Raw genomic sequence first — 26,511 nt, 5'->3', positions numbered from 1 at the left:
ATGTTGGTGGACCTTATATTTCAAAAAGGTAAAATGACAGTACTCTTCATTGTCTATAATATTACATAAATTGAACACGTCTTTTATTCACACAAGAAACAATACGTATATAAAAAATAAAGACTAATTTACAGTACTTACATAGATAAACTACGGGAAATTAATTATCTCAAATAAACGGTACCAAAGACAACTTCCCCATTCCAAAATAAACTTAGAAAATTGTAATCATAACCTTGCATAAACATTAAAAAAAAACGATTACCAGATAAAGTACAAAACACAATAAAACAGAGTAAAATCTCAACTTAGCAAAAAAAAATTGGTGCACGTGTTCCGAAAAGTATGAGTCCTACATAGGGTACACATCATGCATTTATCTGCAAGGTATAGTAGACCACACATATAGTATTCTTTTCGACTCCGAAAATTGTGCGCATTTTCTAAATTGTAGGTGTGTGATGTCTTATTTTATTGTTGACAACTGAAATGTAGGCAAGACTAGAATTCGTTTTTCAACAACAATATTGCACCATGAACATGATGCATTGTATGTAAGGCTAACACTTTGTGGTTTCATGTAGTTCATCTGAAATAGAAAAAACAAATAATGTATCGAGAATATTATCAAAAGTTACAGTTATGGTCCGTTTAATCGATAATGTGCTAATTTAATATCATTTCCACTTTCCGACAACTTGCAACTTTTCACGCACACTAGTAACACTTGCAAAAATTTCACATAAATTTCTACAAAAATATAAAATTTATAAATTGTGACGATTTTGAAAACATGAAAGACTCTCTGACAAGGGACCTATCAAAAGTAGGTCTAATATCCTATTCTTCCTATGGAAAGTGGACAGATTTTCTCATTTGATGAAATCAACTATTTCATAGAAAAATATTTATTTATCCGAACTGTTTTTTTTTGGCATTTTCCAATCCTGTTATTGATAGGTTTTTTAATGATACGTGAACATCTGAGGTACCTGTAGGCATTAATTATCCATACCCTCATCCGTGCCGTCTTTCGTTGTTATTTCTTGCTGTCGTGTCTCCGGCTCGAATGCCGCCTTTTAAGCCGTCTGTCGATGGAGGGCAGCGTGAACACCACAGCTGATGCCAACATGGACACAATGCCCGAGGCCCAAAAAGCAATGTCATATTCTCCGAACGTATCACGTATCCAGCCTAAAAAGGAAGCAAAATGTAGGGAAATAAAATTACACTGTCATGATGAAAAGTAGTGATTTTGATTTATGCTTCATGACAAAATTTCAATAGACTCGCCAGTGTCGTTGCGACTGTCAAACCTATGTGACACTAAAGTTAGCATAACCTAAGGAAAGAGCATTAATCATGATAATTTCACTCGACTGTAAAGAAATAGTGCAATGGAAAAAGAAAGCTTTTGACGGGAGAAGTTGCAAAATAAGAGGGTCATCTAGTCACGGTGTCGATTTCAAGGTAAAGTGACTGGTTGTTCGTGTAATATTTTACGTTGTTATTGCAACTGCACTTTCATGTTTGCTAAAATCTTTCGAACTGGCATTGTTAGATTTTATCTGAGGCCCACCAAATAGAACTTGCAGCCAAACCGTACAGGTAAACAGCAATAACATATTACTTTTTTACAAAATGACAGTTGTGGTAGTGAGTCGTTTTATACATGAGAGAGAGAGAGAGAGAGAGAGAGAGAGAGAGAGAGAGAGAGAGAGAGAGAGAGAGAGGAGAGATGAGAGAGAGAGAGAGAGAGAGAGAGAGAGAGAGAGAGAGAGCTGATGTCCTTATAATATAAATAATTTTCAGTAATTTGTTACCTATAGACCCTACCAATATAACATGGTCCCTTACCTACAAACGGTCCACTTGCCAGTGACATCACTCCACCGGCTTGCATCATGAGAGAGGTCCCAGGTCCAATGTTCTCATGGCCAAAAAATTGTGAGATGGTCAATGGTAAGCCCACGAAGAAACCTCCCACACCTATACCAAAGCCGCCGATGCAGAAGAGTTGACCTATATAACAAAGTCAATAACAATAATGGTATATAATAATGGCAAAAATTAAAGAATTGTATTCAAATCACGTTAAAAATAATAATGGGTTTGATCGCATACAAACGTTCCCCTAGGGATATTTTGTCCGTCGAGAATATTGTTTTAATTAACATGTGAAATCGATTTTCATTAATCATTTATTTCTCGTTTTTTTGTTATCGGCAAGTCTATTGATCATGCGCATACATCTTTTCAATCCGCGTACAAGCACAAAGGTTTCAAGCTACTTTTTATTTTTTCACCATGTTGTCTGCAAAATCATGCCTAGGTTAGTCTCACGCCTGCGTTGAAATTTTGACAAGTAAAAATTAATCAAACGTGATCAAACAACATAAGTTGGTCAAACGTGGTCACCGTTGAAAAATATTGTGAGGGCTTACCATTTCCTTATACCGGGGGGTTATATTATTTATTATGCGCCCTTTACTTAATCGTTGAGAGCAAAATCCTTTTTTGACGTTCCACGCCAGATTTTCAATATTTGATTTGCAAAAGTTTTGTTCTTAAGAAAAAAACCACGAAGTTTTCAAGTACATAGTCTTCAAAAATTACCACCAATCGAAGGCCTTGTGTGATCTACTATTTGGTCATGCATATTAAAACAATCACATCCAAACTCGTAGAAATCATCATATCAATCATATTAATAGGGATAGCTGACTGCGAAGATCAGTCACACTCTTTATTCTGTTACTTAACATACAGATTCAACTATTTGCAAACACTTGAGTTAACAATTATGCCTGTAGACACTTACCAGCAAAACTCTTAATGTATGAGCTGACAACTGCAAGTATACCACATATTGCTATTGCGGTGCCAAACAGCATATGTGCTTTTACACATGGTGTATGTCCTATGACCCCAAGAAGTGGCCTGCCAATTAGTTGAACTAGTCCCATCATGGCAGGAATGAATGCACTCTGCGTATCTCCTATTCCAAAGTCTCGAGCACGTTTTACCTACAGAAATTTAAGGCAAAGTATGTTTAGGGTATGAATATATTGCACCGTTAGTTAATAGTCTTATTAACAGGCGTTATGGCGATCTAACCTGTCCGAAGAGGAAACGAACTTAGTAAATAATATGTAATCACGCTAAACATGCAAAGTAGTATGCCCCTTTAGGTAGAACGCCCCCAGCCCAAGGAGCAGGTATTCTTACTCATTTTAAAGCTATTGGACTAAGAAAACATCACCATCTCAGTTTTTCGAAAAATCGAAAATTTTACTTTTCCCCATGAAGTTAATAAAGGAGAGGCGGCCATTTTGATTTTCAAATATCGGTAAATGTCAGATAATTTGTTTCTCTAGTACTAAACTTTGCACGGCGGCTCCCTTATTTATATTCTTCTCGATGTGGTAAGAGTATGGTTGAAAGTTTCACTGAGGAAAAGTTGGCGTCTTCCACTTACGGTACGTATATTGCCTTTATTAATACTTACTGTTTGGTTGAAGCCACTGCCTTCCGATGTTATTTAAGGGCAATCCTTTGACAATATCATTGTCAAGGCTTTGCGTCTGTAGGCTGATGTAATTATTCTGTTCTCCGACACACGGATTATGCTTCTTAAATCACAGACTGTTTCTCAGCGTAAATGCCAATTGCTTAGAATACGCATAACAGATAGTCTTGTACGGTATTTGGAAAGCACAATTTAGGCTTCCTAGCAATTTACTTACCATATTCATTACGACAACAAGCTCGGAAAATCCAAAACCGAGTGACACAAACACCAGGAAAATGCTAAGGGGATTCTTGAACACAACAACTCCAAAAACAGTTTTCAAAAATGATTGCGCTGAAGTTAAACAAGACTTTTGCTTCTTTTCTTCAACTATTATCACTTCACAGTATTGGACGCCATCGTGTAAGTTTGAGTCTCCGCATGTATTGTTGTTAATCGTCATGACATCTCCTGATTCAGCATTGCGTGACGGCAAGGAGACATCCACTTCATTCAGCAAAGGCCTGAAAAACGCGCCCGCAACACATATATGCGATCCAACCGCAGAGAGTATAATCAGTGCTCCCCTCCATCCGTAGTTTTCAACCAATAATTGGGTAAACAAGGACAATGTCAGCTGTCCTGCACCCACTCCAGCCAAGGCTATACCGATTGCGATCGTTAATTTCCTTTCGAAGTAGATACTTACCATCTCAATGGAAACAGTGTAAGTCAGGCCAAGACTGGACCCTGTTGAGATGAAGAATGGATCGAGAAATGTCAACGATATTGGATTATGTGGTTTTTTGTTTATTTCGAATAGCATAGCCTGTCGCAAGCCTGTACAATTTACTTTGGCTTAAGCAATCCAAAAGTAGTGAAGCAGTAAACCATATAACATTTCATTTTAAATTACCTATCATCTGAAGAGGGATTAACAATGTTATTCTAAGTGACGGGATGGGCCAAACAAAGTGCGCGTTATAAAGAATGGTGCATGGTTTGGTCCTTGAATATGACGACATCGTATACCTTGAGGGCACACTAATACAATTAAGCGATACGAATTTCTCACATGCTCCGGCTCGGCGATTCCCTCCCTAACACATTTCAACGTTCTGGAAACTTACCAGTCACTATACCATAGCTAATATATACATGATAAAGCTTGGTAGCGAAGGCACTTGAAAGAACTCCACAACTTGCCACGAATCCAGCTATCATGACAGTTGTTCGATGTCCTAGCTTTCTGGCTAAAGCAATTCCAACGCTTGATGACATACAGAAACAAAACTGGAAAATCGAATAAATCCATGCTGTTGACAGAAAAAAGTACCAATGTGACTTTAAAAGTAAAGATGATAGACGACGTATTCGTATTTGTGGTAGAGAAGGTGATGTTAAAACAAGATATTTTACCATATCCCACTAAGCCCGAAGACTTGTGTTTCCTCAACATGAATCTTCGATGACGTCACACGAAGGACAAATACCAGAATTTACGTTTACCACATACAGACTCACGGATAATGGTACAAGATGATAATGGATAAGCGACGTGGCATAATTAGGAACTTAATTATGTCAGTACGGTAGAAGAAGTTTCCGATTTTAGCTGATCTTGATCACGTAAATAAGAATCTTGTCGTAATTCTAAGGGTAAATCTTGCTTGATCTTTTGAAACTTCATAGAATATATGTCTCGTCGTTTAGGACGCCTCTAATAAAAGGACGCCCTGTGGTCCAATGCAGTATATTGTATCTTAACGTTAAATGATAATGCTTTTCTGAAGAACGTACAAATACTGTTACAGAAGAAGCCATCGTGTTGACAGTGTGCGACACAGAATAGCGTAGTAGCCTGATGTGAAGGCTTATACTGTATTTCTTTAAACTATAAAGCGATTATTTCCTTTTTACATTGTACCTCCAAAGATGTCAAGCCAGGATGGTATAGGCTTTTCAAGAACCAGCAGTGATACTATCTAGTTTATCTTTTATTAAAATGCCTTATGTAAATGCAGAAGATAAGAAAATTATTGCGAGATTTCAAGTTGGAGAAAATACATTCAAATCAAATTATTAACTTTCTCGAATATTTCCATTACATTTGCTCTATAATATATTTTTTTCTCTAAGTTTTATGTTAAGATAAATTCATTCTTGAATTTATCTTCGATTGGTGTGTTTGTCTGAAACGTCCAATATTTATGGATGCTCCATTTAAGTTGTAGGACAAAGTTACAGCTATCTAGCCTTTAACTTGAGGCAATGAGAAGTAAACAATCATGACTTATAGTCCGGGGTCTCGTTTTAACTAACCTAATACAATACATATTATTTAAGGCGCTACATGTTCAATTCACTCACATGTGTCAGCCTGTGATCTACCGAAGGCGTCAAGAAAGGCTACATACAATACACTGAAATAATATATGGTGCCAGGACCTAATATGGCGTTGATGAAAGCTGCCAGAATGATTAACCATCCCCAGCCACCGTCAGGAGGTTTCTGTCGTGAGAGTTCGACGTCAGACATCTTAAAACAAAAAGAGTAATATTTTGGAAATTTGAGAAAGGAAGGACATACATTAGATTCCTGACATAAAATGCGTAATCTAAGTACAATAATATCATTTGTAACACACTTTGTCAAAATTCTCTTTTATAATTCACGGTCACGTGGTATGCATCATATCTACACTAATACAGGCAAAGAGCAAGTTACCATGCAACAGTTTCTGAAACTGCTGACCGGTTAATAGTTTGGAAAAACTATTGACCGGGAAAGTTTGAAAGTGCTGTGTACTCAAGCGTACATCTTAAACATCTTAAGAAGATGGTAGTGTCCTCTGCGACTGAGACGAGTGATGATAGCTGTAGACTCCGCGATTTTTGGAAAGGAACATTGATTTGATGTGTAACAAAGACGCATTTACTGACCATATTCGGGTAAAAACGCAAGTGTGTTTTCCCCGGGCCATTGCGATTTCAAATCTGGTCAAGCTACTGAATTTTATACTCGTGATTAATAGCTCTGCTGGACAGAATTGTCCCTAAGGCTGAATTTTGCTCAGTAAAGCGATGAATTTATTGCTCTTATAAAGTTTGTGTGCGATGTATGTTAGCGAGTTTGTTAGTGCGAGGGCTTCATGAACTCTACAGCCTGTGGGGGTGTCGCAGTCAGAAAAATTGTGACAACTTAAATGGGATGTTGAATCACTCTTTTTGAGTGTGGGGATTTGGCAGACCGGTTTTGAATGTGATGTCGTCACTAAGTGACTGGTTGCCGTACGCTGTGAATTCGAATCCGATCGAAAATCTACTGAATTTTCATTCTACACTTGTTATCTTCAGCCTTCAAGCCTTCCCCTTCACTAAAGACAGCTTCTACTTTGACATATATGTTGCTGATTTCTAGATGAAATAAGCTCGATTGATTTTGAAGCGGTTGATGCAAGTGACTTGGGTTAAATCCCAAAGGTTGTTGTAAATAATCAGATAGATTACATGTTTTCAGTCGGCGTTGCAGGTGATGTTGTTTAAAGTAAGAGAACGTGTTGCACACTTTGAATATGGATTTTGCAGGGTTTCTTTTATAACACTCACGTCCTCTCAAAATGTTGGTAGCTATCTGAACACAAATCTTGGTTGAACTGTTCTTCGGGTGTCTACTGTTACACTCATGGAGCATGTTTGTGTGTACGCAAAATGTTTTTGTGATTGTGTCAACCGGCTCATATTAAGCAAGGGACAGCTGTGTAGATCGTTTGTGAATGAGTTTCTGTTCGCAAAAAATTAACTGTATAGCTACACTGATTTTTTCATGCATAGATATGACGTAATAATCTAAAAAGTCCTAAATGTGTATTTTCATGTAAAAATAATATAATATAAATAGCCTTAAAATCGCATTTGCAGAGACACAGCGTTTGTGGATATTAATGGGAACGGGGTGTGCTTCATTGCCCGCAAAAGAATACGTCTGGTTAAGCAAGCACACTTCCAACGACCCTCCTCATATTTCAGTCCGTCTAATGTGATTATTATACCTGAATGAAAGGTTACCTTCACCTAAATTGTTAAACGAGTACGCGAAAGCTCGTAAGGCGCTATTATAAAAGACATCGCCAGACAATAGTATAAATTACCTTTAACCTACGAAATACAGCTAAAAACAACTCAAACATGTTGCCAACGGCGAGATTTTATGGTGCATTCTTACTGAAAACTCGGTCGCCCGGACACTGTAAGAAAAACTCCCTCTTTCCTCTGGTTTTCTAATTAAATGGACGATCAGTATAACACAAGATCGACGCGTAGTGTAAGGCATTTCGAAGGGAACATGTGTGTATTATTCGTCTGCTTTTAAAGTTAACCTGATTGACATGTATTGCCGATACATACCAAAAGGTTTGATCAGCGAAGGTGTCAAAACACACCGTTTGCTCCTTGGTCGTAGAACTGCCATACAATAGCAAACTCCAAACGTCTTCAAAGCCAACTTTACTGGATGGCGCCCGAATAAAACGCGGATCTAAAATTCAGATACATTGAAAATCCCCTACCTCTGTGAAAGTTCACAGATATCTTTCTATATTCTCGGAGAAAAGAAAACATATGGTTAGATAATACTTTTGATTTCATAATGATTTTACGATATTTTTTGACTTAGTTAATTGTATGAATTTGTTCAACAGACTTTCCTCGGAGGTCAAGCGCATCATATCAAGGTGAATCAGTGACCTGAGACAATTTGATGATTGCTGTCTTGGCGTACATTGGGCAGTAGATCGATATTTCGAAATGCAGGGGAAACTCACCAAAGTGTGCCAGAGCGTAATCGTCAGGGACACTTTCTTTACAAAGTTTTAGGTTTCTAGTATATACATGTGACCTTGACGACTGTCTCTGACCGTGAACTGAACGTGGACTGAGAATACTTTAAACCATGCGCAAAGCACACAAATAATCGATGCTCGATCAAAGAACATCGCGCTCGTGTTTCCCGAAAGAGACCTACCTGTAAAACCTGGAATGGTACAGTAGTAGTGCTTGTTGGTTGTGAAATGGCCGCTAAAGAGCTACTGGGGCTGGTTCATGTGACTTTTCGGGTGGGGAAGTATGGATGATTCAATACTTAGTGGATTGTTTATACTTGCGCTTTTCAGAAGCAGAGGCTCTTCATGCCTGGAAAATGAACTCGCTGTGTTTTCTACAAAACTTACTGTAAGCCTAATTACGTTTTGGCCTGAACATACATGTCTAAATTAGTGTAGTGCCTAGAGTCAAGCAAATGATTTTTTCCCGTATTCCATGAGATATGAACTTATTACACGCAAGAAGCTGGCATCGAACTCCTGATGATCGATGATTTTTTGAGATGTGCTTTTAGAATTTATGAAAAATGAAATAATGTCTTTCGAGAGCCCTCCGAAACGTCGTTAATATCTTTTTACACAATTATCGTGTAACGACATCCGTTTGTGAGCATGCAATGCATTGCCATGATCTACCCAGTCCCAGGATGACTGATCCCGTATAGTCTCATTAATGCAATATCGCCATCAATGTTCAAAGGCCTAAATCAAGCTGGAAGGGAGTCTTGCCTTGCTGGATTGTTTTATCCTTTGTCCTTGAGAAATGTACCCTGACAAATACAATGCACCCTGACAATCAATCATCGAATGAATTTCTTAAATGGCAAACCAAAAACGCAGCAGTGTTCAATTGTTAGTCCGTGGGGACTTATAGGTTTGGTCATGTCCGTGTGTCCGTGCGTCCGTCCGTGCGTCCGTCCGTTCAGGCAGATATCTCAGACATGCCCTGGTCAATTGCTTTCAAACTTTGCACAAGGATAGTACCCTACCCCATACAGATGCATGTCGATTTGTTTCACAATGCGATCAAATTTGGCCGTGTTAGAGGACTTTTTAGTTTACACCTCCATAAACTCCCATGTATAAGGCAGTTCTCCATGGACTCCCATGTATAAGGCCAAGAAAAATAAAAACTTAGTTTCTCATCGTATTCATATTGCAAAAAGGATGCAGTGACACAGTTTTTAGTCCCCACGGATGAAGTCCAGGGGGCTTATAGATTGGGTCATGTCTGTCCATTCATCCATCCGTGAGTCCATCCGTTCACTCAGATATCTCAGATATTTTGACAAAATGTCACGTGACCTTGGTAACCTTTGACTTGAAATATACATATTTGTCCATAACTCAGTAACCACAAGTGCTACACCCTTCATATATGGTATGATGGGACACCATATGACGCCACATAGCGTACCTCATTAATTTTGCACATATCTAATTTTGAGCGAGCCAATAGAGCTAGAGGTCTGATTTTTGGTATATAGGGATAACTTAGCAATACAATTTTTTTGACAAAATATCACGTGACTTCAAGGACCTCTGACCTGAAATATACATATTTGTCCATAATTCAGTAACCACAAGTGGTACACCCTTCATATTTGGTATGATGGGACACCTTATGACGCCACACAATCCCTCATTAATTCTGTGCATATCTAATTTTGAGAGAACCGATAGTGCTAGAGGTCTTATTTTTGGTATATAGGGATAACTTAGCAATACAATTTTTTTGACAAAATGTCACGTGACCTCAGTGACCCACAAGTGGTACACCCTTCATATGATGGGAGACCTTATGACGCAACATACTGTACCTCATTAGTTATGCGCTTATCTAATTTTGAGCAAGCTAATAGAGCTGGATTTCTGATTTTTGGTATATAGGGATAACTTAGCAATACAATTTTTTTTGACAAAATGTCACGTGACCTCAAGGACCTTTGACCTGAAATATACATATTTGTCCATAACTCAGTAACCACAAGTGGTACACCCTTCATATTTGGTTTGATGGGAGACCTTATGACGCCACATATTGTACCTCATTAATTATGCGCATATCTAATTCTGAGCAAGCCAATGGAGCTGGATTTCTGATTTTTGGTATACAGGGATAACTATAGATAGAAATTTTTGACCAAATGTCATGTGACCTCGATGACCTTTTACCTAAAATATACGTTTATGTCAATAAATAAGTAACTACAACAGTACAAGTGCTATGTCCTTTATATTTAGTAGGATGGGAGACCTTATGACAACACACGCTTTACCGCATTAATTATGCACACATCTAATTCTGGGCAAGCGAATAGAGCTAGAGGTCTGATTTTTGGCATATAGGGATTAATTAGCAATACAATTTTTTTTCCAAAATGTCACGTGACCTCGATGACCTTTGACCTTGATTATACATATATATGCATAACTCGGTAACCACAAGTTCTCTACCCTCCAGTTTTGATAGGATATTAGACCTTAAGATGTCACATCTTGTACCTCATTTATTATGCGCATATGTATTTCTTGGCTGGCCAATACAGCTAGAGGTCTGATCTTTTTTCCTGATTTAGAACCATAACTTAGACATGCCTCATGTGTTTCAAATTGGGGACAACAAAATAGACCTATGTACCCATAGATCTCAACATGTACACTCCAGTGATACTTCTTAATGACCACATTTCCCTGCCCCATCAAGACTAATGCTCCTATTACAAGTGGGGACTATGTCATTGTCAATGACTTACGTTTATATAGACAGAGTTGTCCACTGTACACTCCACTAAACAGAAAAGTTTTGATGTTCTTCTTAAGAGTGACTGGCGGACGTCTAATGGGACATTGTTCCAGGTGGAAGGGGGGGGGGCAGTGTGCGAGAAAGCACGATTACCATAGGTTTTTCAGTCTCTACACATGGTACATAGAGCAGACTTGTGTCATCAGATATCGAGGAACTCTTGGTAATTATTTGAGATGGATAAGGTCCGATAGGCAGGAGTATTGTTGTTCTTAGCTTTATAGGTGATGAGGAGGATCTCATACTGGATTTTGGTGTGTACCCGTAAGCAGACCAGTGTAATTCCTTGAAAATGGTGACGTGGTCTGACTTTCGGATACGAGACGCAATTCTTGCTACAGAATTTTGGGCACGCTGAAGTGGAAGAATGGAAGCTGATGATACGATTCAGTACCCAATGCGACTAAGTAGTGATCAATACTTTCTGAAACGAGTTAATAGTACTGTAGGCCTTCACATGTTTAACAACTGTCAAAGTAATTTCCTCCACAGGCCTTCACATGTTCAACGATGGTCAGAGTAATTTCCTCCAAATCAATATCGTACTGCTATTGCACTGAACCAATGATCGCAAATAGAACCTTTATTCGTGAAAACCACAGAGGGACTGTGTGAAAATGTGATATTTAATCAAATAAATTCTCATACACGCTCTGTTTGTATTGCTATTTGCTTATTATTTAGAGGGTACTGAAATAATCCGTATGATAACATGCAAAAATATGAATCATATTTTCATTTTGCATTACTTACAGCCAGGGAACGCATTTGTATTGTTCATACCTTGGGGTCCATATACATACTGTATGGTTCTTAAAAATCATTGAAAGAACTGACTTCCGGCACTACGCTTGGATCAGTATGACAGAGGGCAAAAGCAATAATAGTAAGTTTCGAAAAATATGGAATGAAAAAAATTCGGCTTCTGGAAAATGCAAGCAGATATAATCAACCACATGTTGAACCATCCATACTTCCCCACCCGAAAAGTGGAAGTGAACCAGTCGTAATTGCTCTTTTGCGGCTATTTCACAGCCAACAAGCACCACCACTGCAAAGTTTATATTTCAGGAAATACGAGCGCGTTGTTCCTTGACCAGGCATCGATAGTCTTTGTGCTTTGCGCAGGTTTGACGCATTCTCAGTTCTATTCAAGGTCAGAGACAGTCGTCAAGGTCACAAGTACAGTGTATCGGCAATCTCTCGGTGATAGATTAGAAACCTAAAACTTTGTAAAGAAAGTGTCCCCGACGATTACGCTCAGGTATACGCTTCGATGAGTTTACCCTTCATTTCGAAATATTGATCGACTGCCCAATGAACGCCAAGACAGCAATCATCTAATTGTCTCAGATCACCCATTCACCTTGATATGATGCGCTTGACCTCCGAGGAAAGTCTGTTGAACACATTTACACCATTAATTAAGTCACAAAAATCTTGTAAAAATCATTACAAAATCCACAACATTATCTCAGCTCATATTTTTCTGCGAGAGTAGAGAAAGATTTTCTCTTAACTTTCAAAGTGGTTGGAGATGAAGTATCTGAATTTGAGATCTATTTTTTAGGGCGCTGTACACTAAAGTTAATTTTGAGGTTGTTTGGAGTTTGCCATTCTAGGACCGATTAGCAGACTATCGTGTTTTGACACTTTCGCTGATCAAACTTTAAAAGCAGGCGAATAGTACACAAAGGTTCATTTTTAACCGCCTCACGATACGCGTCGATCATTTGTTTTGCAGAGAGAGAGAGAGAGAGAGAGAGAGAGAGAGAGAGAGAGAGAGAGAGAGAGAGAGAGAGAGAGAGAGAGAGAGAGAGAGATTAGTAGTAACTTTTATTTCACTGCCTCTCTTATTGCTACATCGCCGATATTCAACCTTTATGCAAATACTTTAAAAAATATGATTTTTCGAGACAGGGCCATTCGTGTAAATAGTTCATTTGCCATGGCAACACACTCTACGAGTTAATTGTCGTGCAGATTACATTATGATGGTAGATTCTTTCGCACTGCAATTTTGTCGCAAAGAATATGGTATTTGGATTCTTGAACAGAGCAACGCCAAACACAGCCTCCTGAAATGATTTCACAGAACTAAATAAGACTGTTTCTTCGAATTCTTTTCCTCATTTTCAAGTATTATGACTTCGGATGATGGAAAAACGAGTTTCTCTTGAAAGCACTGGGTTCCTATATCTAAGTTTGACTCCCCTCTTGCATTAATATTGGCTGTCTCCTCAACTTTAAAAGTGATCCCGCTACACAACACGGCAGATAGGCAGATAGTATTATATGTGCTCCCCTCCATCCATAACTGTCCACCAGGAATTACGTCCAGAGGAATAGCAGCAGCTGCCCAGCGCCCACCCCTGCCAAGGCTATGCCGATTGTCGACCTCCTCTCGAAATAGGTGCTGGTCATTTTAACGGCAACATTGTATGACAGACCAAGACTGGACCCTGCTGAGACAGAGGGTAAGACGAGAAATGTTGACTGTTTTGAAGGTAGCGCGTGCTTTGAATAAGTACTGGAATAGTAGGTCATTTTACAAACACGTAGCTGCCATTTGAATTGTTAAAGAATATTTCACTGTGTTCATAAACAGTGGTGAGGGGTCGGATAATTTTATGGGGATTGACAATTCCTACCTTTTTTAGAGGGGCCACTTTATAATATGGATTTATTAATATGCCAAAAACTATTTGGTATTACACAAACTGAAAATTATACAAAATTACACTTCAACCCTTCAGAAAATCGTTTGCTGGACCCCTTTTGCACAACATTGAATCTTACCAAGCATATCGACGTCAGATACAGTACGGAGTTCAACTTCAACATTTCGTTCATGACAAGGAATGCTTGTGAGTACTTCCCGCACTGACGCAAACTCTAAAATGTTTGCTAATTTACGATGACACTTTACGAGGTTACTTGCCTAAATTCATGGGAAAAAATCAAGAAAATAGAAAAACGATGACAAGTAATCGTGACTACGCATATGTGTCGTTTGTCGTTCCGAACATCTTTGCCACACTTACGCGACACCTGTTTATCCTGTGACAAAGAGGTCAGGCGTACCGATGGAACGTAATCACGTGTAACTTAACGTCTCTGTAACTTAACGTCTCTAGTGGGTGCCCTTCGATGTATACCGCGGTTTGTATTTTAGTTTTGTATCAGTAAGCTTATCACTTACATCTTGTCGATACCAAACATGTTGACTGCTTACCATGTCTGTTCTCTACTTGCCAGTGGGGATAAAGGCATCTTTTATCGACCAATCTTCTAGTCTGGCATAGGTCAAGTACGCCGAATACGATACTTCACTTCTCTAGTGACACCTTTGCTTCAAGAAATACTACCCTGGCTCAACGAATCTAGACCTCAAAAAAACTGTGATTGGGTTACGTTTCAGGAACAATATAGATTTGACATTGATTAATTTCGTCTTTAATATAACTTTGACAACTGCTTCACAAAGCTTTAATTTTGACAACTGCTTGACAAAGCTTCGTCATCGCATAATTTTCTTACCAGTACATGTAAATTAATTTGTTCTTTGCTAGTGGTACAATTTTTTAATCATTTTTGTAAAGCATTGTAAAACTTTTTAACGAGCGATTTTTAATATTTTATAGAAGATGAATAATTGTTGGCTATGGCACCGAAGAATGTCAAAGTGATATTTTTATCTGTTTAAGCTGGCAAATATGAGAATATAGCCGTTGCCCAAACTTAGAACGTGTTTCAGTCTTGTTCAGCTCAAAGACTGAATTCACTGACCGTTCGTTGAAACACCACTATACATATTTCGTTTTCTTTTCCTATTCTGTGAAAGTGGCTTCGACCGACAGATTGAGTATGGCCTTGGCTATTTCAAAGAACTTGCTCATATTCTATACCTGCTCCCTAAAGACCCTTGAAGGCCATTACTGCACAAGAAATTTCCCATAGCTGGTAGCCGACCCAGAATGATAATGCTTCCGTGGTTGACGTAGTTGTATCTGTAACAAAATGGTGGCAATGTATTGATGTCAGGGGGATGCCTATTTGACCCCATGGTGAGGGGAGGGCTTAAACAATAATTTATTATGACTTTTTTTAGGTTTAAGATTTGTTGAGTATTTTTTATCCGATGGAAAAGTGGTGCATGTTTTAACTTCATGAGTTGGTGATGGATTCTTTTCATTTCTGTCTCCTTTGCTTATTCACCTTTAGTGTTTGCAATACACTATATGTGCTGACAAGAAGCTATATCTTTAGATTCGCATTTTGCGTTTAAAGCTCTGCATAATCTCAGGGTTAAAACGTCAATGTGATCATTACGAGGGAGTACACAATCAAGATAGGTAATAGTGCAGATTTATAGACATCTTTGTCAACCCCAGGGATCAAGTTTTTTATGTTTTTGATAATCAGAGGATTACAGTTGAATTGATGTCTTTCCATTGTTGACATTTGAATTCAGTTTGTGAGTTTACTTCGATATTAATCGATCGCATATTCCATTCTGTATATGAAAAAGGAAATGTTTCAGCCAATTACATCGGTCACTATCAAGGACAATCACTGTGAGAATGACCGATGATAGTATAAGACAAAGACTAAGTACTTTCAGCGTCCTACCATTTCAGTGTTGTCCAATGACACAGGTTACAAACATATTTTCTTCAGGACTTTCGAATATGAATATACGATTGAAATTTCCAGCATCCTATGCTTGCGCTTCAATGCTTTCTCATTAAGGTAGTATATGCCTCGAAAATGAAAGGCAAACGTTTGCTAAAACTTTCCTCAAGAAATCTTGCAACTATCCTCTTTCAAAATCACGAATAAATATTTGGGGCCACATGCAAGTTTTTGTACTATAGAGACAAATTACCCAATGTTTACTGATACCTGAAATTCAAAATAGCCGCCAACCCTGTATTAACTCTATGATAAAAAATATAATTTTGGAATTTCGGAAGACGAAGTTTTCTAATGAACCCCCACAAGTGCTAATGAACTCCCACAAGAATTGTAAAAGTTTGAGAGTTCGAATATCTATCCACGAGGCGCATTCTACAATAATTAATTGAAGGAACAGTATCCGGTACTTAGTGCAAATAGATATGCCGTGAACTTCCAAGGAGTAGGATGTGAAAATTGAGAACTCTGGTTATCCACTTTTTATTAAACATGGTTTAATTTAACCAAATTTGGTCCAGGACTCATAAATTTGTGCCAACACTTTCGAATATCGCTTATACAACGGAAAGCGTGCTGCCAAGCCCATTCACAATTCTCGGTGCACGACTTCAGCATATAGCCTGACTTTTCACATCCACTACTAGTCTCGGGAATCATTTATTTTACCACAAGGAATAAGTTTACCATAATTATTACCTGTATTTAAAGCTTATTATTAATATGTGACTAATCATAACCATCAAAATGCTTTAAAATCTGTATCACTGCGCATGAGTGTACGGTGAAACAGGATATAGCCCTTCTTCGCACTCGCATGGCCTCTGTATAAAAGACTTTCCGCGTGCATCAAGTACAATAGGAAAATCAGGATGGTGTATATTTTGATGATGTTCCTACAGCTTTGAAATCCTTTAATGTGACTACTGTTGTAAAAACTTTATAATCTGCATGGGACTTTTTAGATAAGTAAAATCACTAGTTAGTGTATATCAATTCAGTTATCATATTTCAAGTTCCATAAGAGTACGCGTTTGTCGAACATGTAGAGGAATAATAGGTATTGTCCGAGTCAAATTTCTAGGCCTATGCTATCTATAACTGCGCGGAAGGTATGTGTTGTGTGAGGTCATCTAGCATTTGCTCTGTACACAAACGTGAGCTCCGTGTTCCTCGCTCACGCGACCGACGACTAGAAATGATTTACAACTCGCCCACGGCGTATTGAAATTATTCAAAAAAGTAGTTTAGTTCAGAAAATACTCTGAAAATACTTGTGACGTAATAACCAGGAAGCAACTCGTCTTCGACTCGTTGTAACACGGTCATTACGTCACTCGTATTTCCTTCGCTGAACGAAGAAAAATATTTGGGAAAAATATCTAAAAGTACGTGAGCAGTTGACCGCATGGTTGCATTGTCATATCGAATAAAAAAGGTCTTTCACCGGGAAAACTTCTTCAGGGCTAGCGTCGCAAAGAAAAAGACAATTAGTTATCATGACTGGTAGCTGTAAATACGTAGCGATATGGTCGTGAATTATTCGATATAGGGTCATCTCGAGACAAACCTGCAAAACACGAAGTCGTCATCCAGTCTTCCCGGCACTTATATTACAACGTCAACAAATCAATAGAAAAAGTCAAATGACGTAAATTAAAGTGTAAAATTCCTTAAGGGAGTATGCACCTCGAAAGTGAAAGATTTAAACGTTTGCTCAAACTTACCTCAGTGAAAATTTCAACCAATCTCATACTAAATAAAGGATAAAAATTAGGGGTCACCCTGCAAAGTTGGGTACCAGAGAAACAAATTTCTTAAAATTTACCGATATTTGAAATTCAAAATGGCCGCCATCCCTGTTTTAACTCTATGGAGAAGAATAAAATTTTCGACATTCGGAAATCTTACTCCAAGTGCTTTAAAATGAGCCCCCACAAGTGGTAGATGAGAAGAGAATTGTAAAAGTTTGTGAGTCTGAATATTTGTTCCCGTGGTGCGTTCCACCGTAATCAATGTTGTAAGCACTCATTTGTTTGAATTATGTACTGATGACGAAAACAGGTGAAAAAGCTCTGGTGATGGTGAACAGCTTCATTGTAACATATTTTTAAACTGTTAATCGTTTTTAAACAACCTACATGTCCGGAGCTTTGTCTCGTCACCAACAGTTTTATTCCACTATGTTTCTTTTGAAGACGTAATCGTTGATGTATTATAGCAAGATCGATGATTAAATCCATTCAAACTTCATATCGTCAAACAGTTTACAAATCCCTTCAGAGAACCAATCACAATAATTGAGTGAAAAACCCAAATGAAAAAAAAGTTCTTTGACAATCGACTTTCCTCTAACTGTATTAGACGATTCTCATCTGATCATAGAAACGTGTCTTCGACCTTTGCAAGAATCCCATGCAGCCTTTGTTCCCAGTGACAACATGAATCGGCGTAAACGTGTGAAGCTCCAGAAAAATAGGAGAGCCCGGTTTGTACTTGGTCACATTTTTCGTGCTTTACCATAACCCCGGATCCCTCAACAATCAACAATATTACAGACGAAAGTATGATCATACAATTTTATATATATGTATTAAAACTCAATTTTTTGAGAATTTTCACTTTACCATTTGCAGTTCTTAAAGCCCTAATGGTGCATTTTGTAAGATTCAGACGTGACGGAAAATAACCCAAAGATAGTTGTATCTATCGACACAATGTAAACTATTAATGCCTTCGTGAAATTGTTGATAACTTCGAGCACCAATCGTTCACGTGATCAAGCATAGACTTCAAGGAAACAATATGGAAAAGTTTATTCATAAACTGAATACGGAAGTATGTTTGCAGTTGCGGCGATCCAGTGGTCTCGGCGATCTTTACCGTCAACCAAGAAAGCAGCATAGAGGATAACAGATGTGCATGTAAATATTGCGGATCCAAAGAGGCAACTTCACAATCGGGTCTACCTTTGTCAGTGTTACAATAGAGTTAGTGGAACGCTGGGGTTGGTCGTTGTGGGCGCTCTCTTTTTAGCGCTCTATCGACATAGGGCAATGCAAACGTCACTGCTGACATCAACATGAACACAAGTCCTGACGTCCAAAAAGCGATGTCATAAACTCCATACTTATCACGAATCCAGCCTATAAGTAGTGAATAAAAAATATGTATGGCGTCCGTTTTATTTGCAAATACAGCCCTCACACGGCTTACGTGTGCCTCTATAACTTTTAAGGAAGTATGCTCCTCGAAGGTGAAAGCAATACAACCCTCACATAAATGGAAACCACCAATTTCCATAAAATGCATTTATAAAAGCTTCACACATATATTTAAACACATTCATTAATCAAATTTAAACATCCACTTTTTATCTTCTTTGCATTAAATTACAACGAAGACCTCTGCATAATGCTGCCTCATACCTGCAAATGATCCGCTAGCAAGATATATCAAACCAAGGGCTTGCATCAGGAGTGAGATTCCAAGGCCCATATTCTCCTGACCCAAAAATTGTGATACGGTCAATGATAACCCCACGAAAAAACCTCCGATGCAAATACCAACGAGGCAAACGTAGAGAAGTTGACCTAATAATAATAATAATAATAATAATACCGTCAAGAACAGTGTGCTTATATTTGGTTTGAATTGGTCCATTCAAGAAATATTTAAACCAGAAAAACAAGAATGACAAAAGTAAATAAGGTCTGAAACTTTAGGTACTGGAGGTCAACTTTAGGAACACGCATAGCATGGGAATGTTTCAACACAGTCCCTCTTAGTTTGAGCAGGTCTACCAATATGTAACAGTTGATGAACAATGACAAGAAATGACTCAGTGTGTGTAGGCTGTTTTAATTACTGCCACCACTCCGGCACACAGAAGGTACACTGCATACAATATACGGTCATGAGGTCATGGGTCATAGAACCTCTCACTAAGATGTGTAGGCTGTTTCAGTTAACTTAATACCACCACTCCTACACATTTGCAGGATTTTCCCTTTTTCTCACCTCATTTCATATTTCTGACCCTGACATGTTCATTTGAACAAATTCACATCTCAACCCCTGGGTCGACGTGTACATCAAATACTAAGATGATACGTGTGGCGGTTTGGGAGTTTTTTTGAGTTGGACTGACATACTAGTACATCCCCACATACAGACGCCGCCGTCCGTCCATACATACATACATACATACATACATACATACATACATACATACATACATACATACATACATACATACATACATACATACATACATACAGACGCCACCGACCCACCATATAAGCTCTTTTTGGTATTTATACATATACCAAATATGAGCTGCTGCTGCTACTACTACTACTACTACTACTACTACTACTACTACTACTACTACTACTACTAATAATAATATAATAATACATAATAATAATAATACTAGTAATAATAATAATAATAAGAAGAAGAAGAAGAAGAAGAAGAAGAGGAAACCAACCCCACTAAATAAACCTTGAAGACAGAAAGTCACGACCACATACAGCATATAATGGGGTTGTAAAAAAAGCAGGTTGGAGTACGTTTGGACAAGATTTTTCTCTGCAACGTCTACAACATACCAATTACATTCTGTAAACACTTACCGGCAAAACTCCGAATGTATGTACTGATAACTGTAAACACACCGAACACCGCTAACACAACGCCAACTATTGCGTGTGCTTTCACACATGGTATCTGTCCAACGACCCCGATTATTGGTCTACCAATTAGTTGAATCAGTCCCATTACGGCTGGAAGATAGGCACTCTGTGTGTCTCCTATTCCAAAGTCTCTGGCACGTCTTACCTAGATAACAGCAATGGTCGTTTAAGGGAATGGTCAGTTTCTTCGACCAAGGGGAAGGGGTGGATAAATTTTTGCAGACATCAAAAAGTAGCTGACCCCCTTTCCAAGTTTCTAAAAAAAGGTGACACCCCAATCAACCTTTGAATAGCAGGGTGACGTTGACATGCCAGTTGTGAATTTCAAATTTTCAATTTTGAAAATGTGATTACAGTATTTTGAATGAGCTGTGGATGTATTTCACACTTTCTATGCATAAGGCTAAGAAAAATAAAAAGTTTGTTTCTCATCCTCGCGCACGTCAATTCAGACCCGCCGCTTCAACTTGTTTTCTGCTCATGAGGAAATAAAATGAAAAAAATAAACACAAAAACACGCGACGATTGTGCATAACACAGTGCTGTATAAAACAGAACTGTAAACAAAATAATTGACATTTACATTCCATTTAAAACTGCACACATATGTCTCTGTTATATTAAGCTGTCATAACTGTGCACAAAAAGTCAAACCGCAGAACTGTTTGGTATACAAAAATATTAAAGCAACACTGCTATGCATTGATCTCTGCGTGTATTCCTAATTGTTTTCATGTTTTTGCCCGTTCTTGTTGATTAAAGAATAAATATTAGAAGAAAAAAAGCCGCGTCACTGCATCATTTTGTAATATGTCTAGGATGAGAAACAAACTTTTTATTTTTCTTGGCCTAAACAGGTGTCCAGAAGTGGTGTACATAAATTGATGTCAATTACCAATATCAAAGAGAAAACAGCAGTAAATCAAAAATTTTAGTGGATAATAAACCGTTGCCAGCAATCACACTCTTGGAAGTATAGCTTGTTAACAAAACACTTACCAAGTGCACAGAGATGATAAGCTCGGAAAATCCATACCCAATCGTTATAAATACCAAGAACAGACAGATTGGTTTCTTGAGCAGTTCAACTCCGAAGACTGTTTTTAAAAATGATTTCACAGAACATAAAATCGAATCTTCCTTCTTTTTATCCTCTTTCATAACTGTCACTTCAGACGGCGGATAAGTGATGATGTCGTGAAAGTACTCGCCATCACCGTCTAATTTTGAGTCTTTACTTTCATGATTTGTAGTAACGACAACACTGGGCAGCACAGGGTCATTCACTTCGGTAGTCAAAGGCCTAAGGAGGGCGCCCGCCACACAAACATGTGCCTCAAATGCGGACAATATAATAAGTGTCCCCCTCCAGCCGTAAGTTTCTACCAAGAATTGCGTAAGGAGAGATAATATTAATTGCCCAGCACCAACCCCGGCCAAAGCCATGCCGACAGCGATCTTTAGCCTCCTTTTGAAATATATGCTGATCATTTCAAAAGCAACAGTGAATGTCAGACCTAGGCCGATTCCTGTGGAGATGGGAGGAAAGAACCAGAGATTAGCTGTATGGCAAGGTATCTTATGCCATCGAATAGGCGAAAAATAAATTTTGGAAAATAGGATTGGTCGAATATGACAAGTCTGCGTAGAGAAAAAAATGTTGCAAATCAAATAAACATTGCTGTCTACAAAATAAAATGTTAACATGACTAGACCAGACTGACAAAACTACTTTTTGGAGAAGTGCTGATACTCTGTATACTACCATTACATGGCCTGCTATGTATATATTAACATTCTGAGCAGCTACAAAATTTCGTTGACTTGCATTCCCCTCAAGCATCAATGCTTCCCAAAACGGGCATGTATTATGCGTTTTGGAAACTTACCTGTCACTATACCATAGCTAATATATACATGATACAGCTCTGTAGCAAAGGAACTTGCAAGAATTCCACAACTTGCCACGAATCCAGGTATAATAACAATCTTTCGATGCCCCAGTTTCCTGGCCAGAGCAATTCCAAGGCTTGACGACAAACATAAACTAAATCCAAAAATCGAACCTATCCATGCTGATAACAGAAAGGGTACATACAAAACTTATCAGTAATACAAAGTTGCAAACATACTCAATGGATGAGAAAGACAATAAATATGAAGACACAACTTCATTGAGATAAAAACGATTTGCACCTTTGCACCAACTATGACAATATATGATTCCCATGTCTGTTAATGACGTCGATTTAGTTAGCATAATATAGGTCAGCATGATTTTGTGAATATGTCTATTTCGCTTTTTTTTCTACATAATCGCCGTTGTTTTTATTTATCGACAAGAAATTCCAAAGCTGTTTATTCTATGGTTTGTTTTTATTCTTTTTTTTAATTCACACATTATAATTTGCCTTGCGTCCCAATTGATTCGACGGTTTCAAAAAGCCGAAGCAACACTTGAAATTGTTTAAAGTATGCTAAGAATATTCTCGATAGTAAACAGGGCAGACGTTATTATCACGCAGCGATTGAAAGTTGTTTTGAATCTTATTAACAGATATGAACTGTAAATGCTTACGTGTTTCATTATATATTGCAGTTATGTGTAAATTTGAACCTTTGCCACATGTTTGCAACTTCATTGAAAGTATTATGATCAACATAATAAACAATATTCACCACAGATTAACTCTATAGGTCATTAAGTATTCAAATATGTAATTAGCTGAAATAAAAATAATTAATTTCTTTGACTGCTATCATTGTATCACCACTTTATATAGCAAGTGTAATTGCCTTTGGTCAAGTCCTTCAAACTATATATTCCAAACTTTGAAAGCTCATTAGATATGCAAACTATAAATTAGCTGACATGAAAACTTAAGTGCGAAATGACTTCCAATATTGGTATAACCTGGTATAATCATCAATGTACATAGCATGTTATGCCAACTTTGATCAAATAAATCGAAGTATATATCCCTAATTAGGAAAGTTAATTAAATACACAAATTAGGAATTGGCTGAAGCAAAAATGCTTAATGCCTTTCAATAATGTTAGCCTACATAATAGTATCTTTAATGTACATAGCAAGTTTCATCAATTTTGGTCATGTAAATTCAAATATATATCCCTAATTTCAAAAATTCATTATGCAAATTAGGAGCTGGATGAAGTAAAAATGGTCAATGACTTTCAATAATGTAGTATCGTAGCATCTTTAATGTACATAGCAAGTTTTGTCAACTTTGGTTAGTCAATACAGATAAATATCCCTGATTATGAAAGTTCATTAAACATGCAAATAAGGAATTGGCTTAAGTTCAAATGCTTAGTGACTTTCAATAATGTTTCATAGTATCTCTAATGTACATAGCCAGTTTCATCAACTTTGGTCTCGTCAATTCAGATAAATACCCCTAATTAGGAAAGTTCATAAAATATGCAAATTAGGAATTGGCTGATGTAAAAATACTGAATGACATTTAATAATGTTCTATCATAGTATCTTCAATGTACATAGCAGGTTTCATCAATTTTGGTCATGTAACTTCAAATGATATATCTTTAATTTCAAAAATTCATTAATTATGCAAATTTGGATTTGGATGAAGTAAAAATGCTTAATGACTTTCAATAGGTTAAATCATAGTATCTTCAATATGCATACAAAGTTTCGTCAATTGTGATCGAGTAAATTCAGATATATACTCCTAATTAGGAAATTTCATTAAACATGCAAATTAGTAATTATCTTTTACGTCACCCCTTAATATCTTTCAAAGCTGATATATCTTGGTGTGATCAACATTTGTAGCGAATCTCATCAAATTGTGCGCAGTCGTTGTCAATATATATCAGTTTTTTCTAAAATTATTAATTATGCAAATGAGCAAAAAGTAAGCAAGCCACACCCACCAAAAACTAATCAGTTCTTGCCATTTGCAAACTAAATCTATTTACCAGATTTTATTCTGATCTCATGAGCCGTTTTTTGAGATATTGAGTACACAGACAGACAGACAGACAGACAGACACACAGACACACACACACACAGACAGACATCGCTGCGACATATGCTCACGTGTGTCAACACGTGAGCAAAAACCAGATAGCTGTTGTCCTTCTCTTTCTGAATCTTTGGTATGTAGGTCGGTCCTCACAGAGAAGCGAAGACAGTAACCATCAGCTGTGTCTGTGCAAATTTCAATCAGCAGGTAACTCGGTCTACTTACAAGTGTCAGCTTTTGATCTACCAAACGCATCTAAAAACGCTACAAACAATACACCGATCGAGTATACGTTGCCGCCTGAAATTGCCAAGATCGCGAAGGTCGCAAGAACAATCACCCATCCCCAGCCACCATCAGGAGGTTTCTGTCTCGAGATTTCCGCATCAGTCATCCTCCAGCAGCTTGATCATTGGCAACAAATGCGAAGCATGAAACACAGGCCACATAAGAGTTCCTCAATATCGATTGTCTTAAAGAAAAAATGAAAAATGCAGGATAATAGTTTGTATTAATTTTTTGAACATGAAACTTCACGCTAACATATCAGTAAGCTTAAGGCATTTTGACCAGCGGCTATTTCAACGATAATCGTATTAATCTCGTAGCCTTGATAACTGGTATACAGACAGTAACTTTGTAGTTTACATGTAAATTGCAATCGATCAGTACCACTCATGCAGGCTATATATTTACTACAACAGGAGAAGGTCGAACAATTTATAAATGCACCACTCTATACGTTTGCCGTAAATGGATTGGCATAGAGTGCGAAGTGCATATTGCGACCATTGTGGCTGGGACGGAAATAACTCCATTGATGACTCGAAAGTAATGAAACGGGGCTAGCAAAATTCGACAGTATGTGTGTCGACTTCACTGGCGTTTGATGGGTCGAACCTCCTAAGCATGCCTGTGAGGATACATTGAAACAACATTAGGGGGCCTACGTCACAAACCAGGTGTGCAGGATTACTCAATTCGGTAAACAGAGCAATAAATAATCGAGTAAAGTGCGGTTTGTCTCGTATTGTAAGCTCCAAAACTCGTGCAATTCGTGTCCGTGATAAGTGTGACAAGTCTGTGGTCGTGCTCGGGCGGCCATGCCACTTCTTGCCAATGTTGCCCCTTCGTCAAAACCAAGATATAGCTCCCATCGTTTGCACATACATTTATTTTGCATTCACTAAGATACGACTGCAACGTTTCATTTCAATTTGCAGGCGCTGGATCGAAAGCACAGTACCGACAAACGAGTAAGAGAGAATGTGTAACCCCGGAAGCTGTGCATTATTGCCAACAAAATGTTCGACCCATGTTTCGTATACTGAAACTTCTATGGCAACTTACCTAACAAAGTCGGTCGACGTTTTAACAGAACAGTTCTCGAGTATATACACTACTGAGTGCCAGCATGTTTCCGTTTACCAACAGAAATACAGATGACCCCGACGCGTTCTGAGGAGAGGACGCTTTGACCTGATATGACCTAGTACCTACTTTAACCTTGACAAAAGAGCCGTTCTGATTGGACAATATCTAAAATGTCATATTTACAAAGGGCAGGTACAGATTGTTTGTTTCTCGCACGTCTTTTTGAAAACTAATGCGACGATGTCTATAGACATAAAACGTTGTGATTCGTCTGAAAAAGGGATAATTATTAATTTTCCATAAATTTGCGGAACATTCTCAGTAAGTAATCAGCGGAAAATTTTCAGTTACATCGTGGAAGTGTGTCGTGAACCTCCAGAAAGCCGGGCACGTAAATCTAGAACTCTCATGATCAATGATTTGAGAATTTTTTACGCAAATATTCAACTGATTATTAAGGGTCATATAAATATTGTTGTCAGAGATGGTCTAAGTATTAAAGTGGCACTCCCACTTGGTAACATTTTTAAAAGTTA

General features: G+C 37.9%; 1 protein-coding gene across 6 annotated transcripts; it reads right to left on the bottom strand.

Annotated features, from left to right (window-relative positions):
* On the bottom strand, positions 1 to 26,103 carry LOC139115541 (monocarboxylate transporter 12-like). 6 transcript variants are annotated; one of them, XR_011548142.1, is made up of 11 exons: positions 25,952 to 26,103; positions 24,827 to 25,073; positions 22,479 to 22,664; positions 21,589 to 22,118; positions 20,530 to 20,734; positions 5,882 to 6,050; positions 4,642 to 4,827; positions 2,822 to 4,261; positions 1,858 to 2,022; positions 1,016 to 1,194; positions 1 to 589 (listed from the first exon to the last, which is right to left on the bottom strand). XR_011548142.1 is itself a non-coding variant. In XM_070677725.1 (8 exons), the coding sequence occupies exons 2-7, from the start codon at positions 6,048 to 6,050 to the stop codon at positions 1,040 to 1,042; spliced, it is 1,395 nt and encodes a 464-aa protein (XP_070533826.1). In that variant the 5' UTR covers positions 20,530 to 20,619; the 3' UTR covers positions 58 to 589; positions 1,016 to 1,039. The 6 variants fall into 6 exon arrangements, 5 of the variants coding, with proteins under 5 accessions (XP_070533826.1, XP_070533829.1, XP_070533828.1 ...); XM_070677725.1 differs by lacking the exons at positions 21,589 to 22,118; positions 22,479 to 22,664; positions 24,827 to 25,073; positions 25,952 to 26,103 and having other exon boundaries at positions 58 to 589; positions 2,822 to 3,026; positions 3,747 to 4,261; positions 20,530 to 20,619; XM_070677728.1 differs by lacking the exons at positions 21,589 to 22,118; positions 22,479 to 22,664; positions 24,827 to 25,073; positions 25,952 to 26,103 and having other exon boundaries at positions 58 to 589; positions 2,822 to 3,026; positions 3,747 to 4,261; positions 5,960 to 6,050; positions 20,530 to 20,619.
* Positions 26,104 to 26,511: the final 408 nt, after the last annotated feature.

The sequence above is a fragment of the Ptychodera flava genome, chromosome 17 (assembly GCF_041260155.1).
Source record: "Ptychodera flava strain L36383 chromosome 17, AS_Pfla_20210202, whole genome shotgun sequence".
NCBI classification, from domain to species: Eukaryota; Metazoa; Hemichordata; class Enteropneusta; family Ptychoderidae; genus Ptychodera; species Ptychodera flava.
This window is presented reverse-complemented; position numbering and strand designations above follow the sequence as displayed.

Bases quoted from the DNA above. Each gene is read 5' to 3' on its own strand.
- LOC139115541 (XM_070677724.1), bottom strand. From the start codon at position 24,995: ATGACTGATGCGGAAATCTCGAGACAGAAACCTCCTGATGGTGGCTGG. The intron at 22,665-24,826 runs GTAAGTAGACCG...TTCTGTTATCAG, and splicing joins TAGATCAAAAGCTGACACTT to CATGGATAGGTTCGATTTTT. The intron at 22,119-22,478 runs GTAAGTTTCCAA...CCATCTCCACAG, and splicing joins TAGCTATGGTATAGTGACAG to GAATCGGCCTAGGTCTGACA.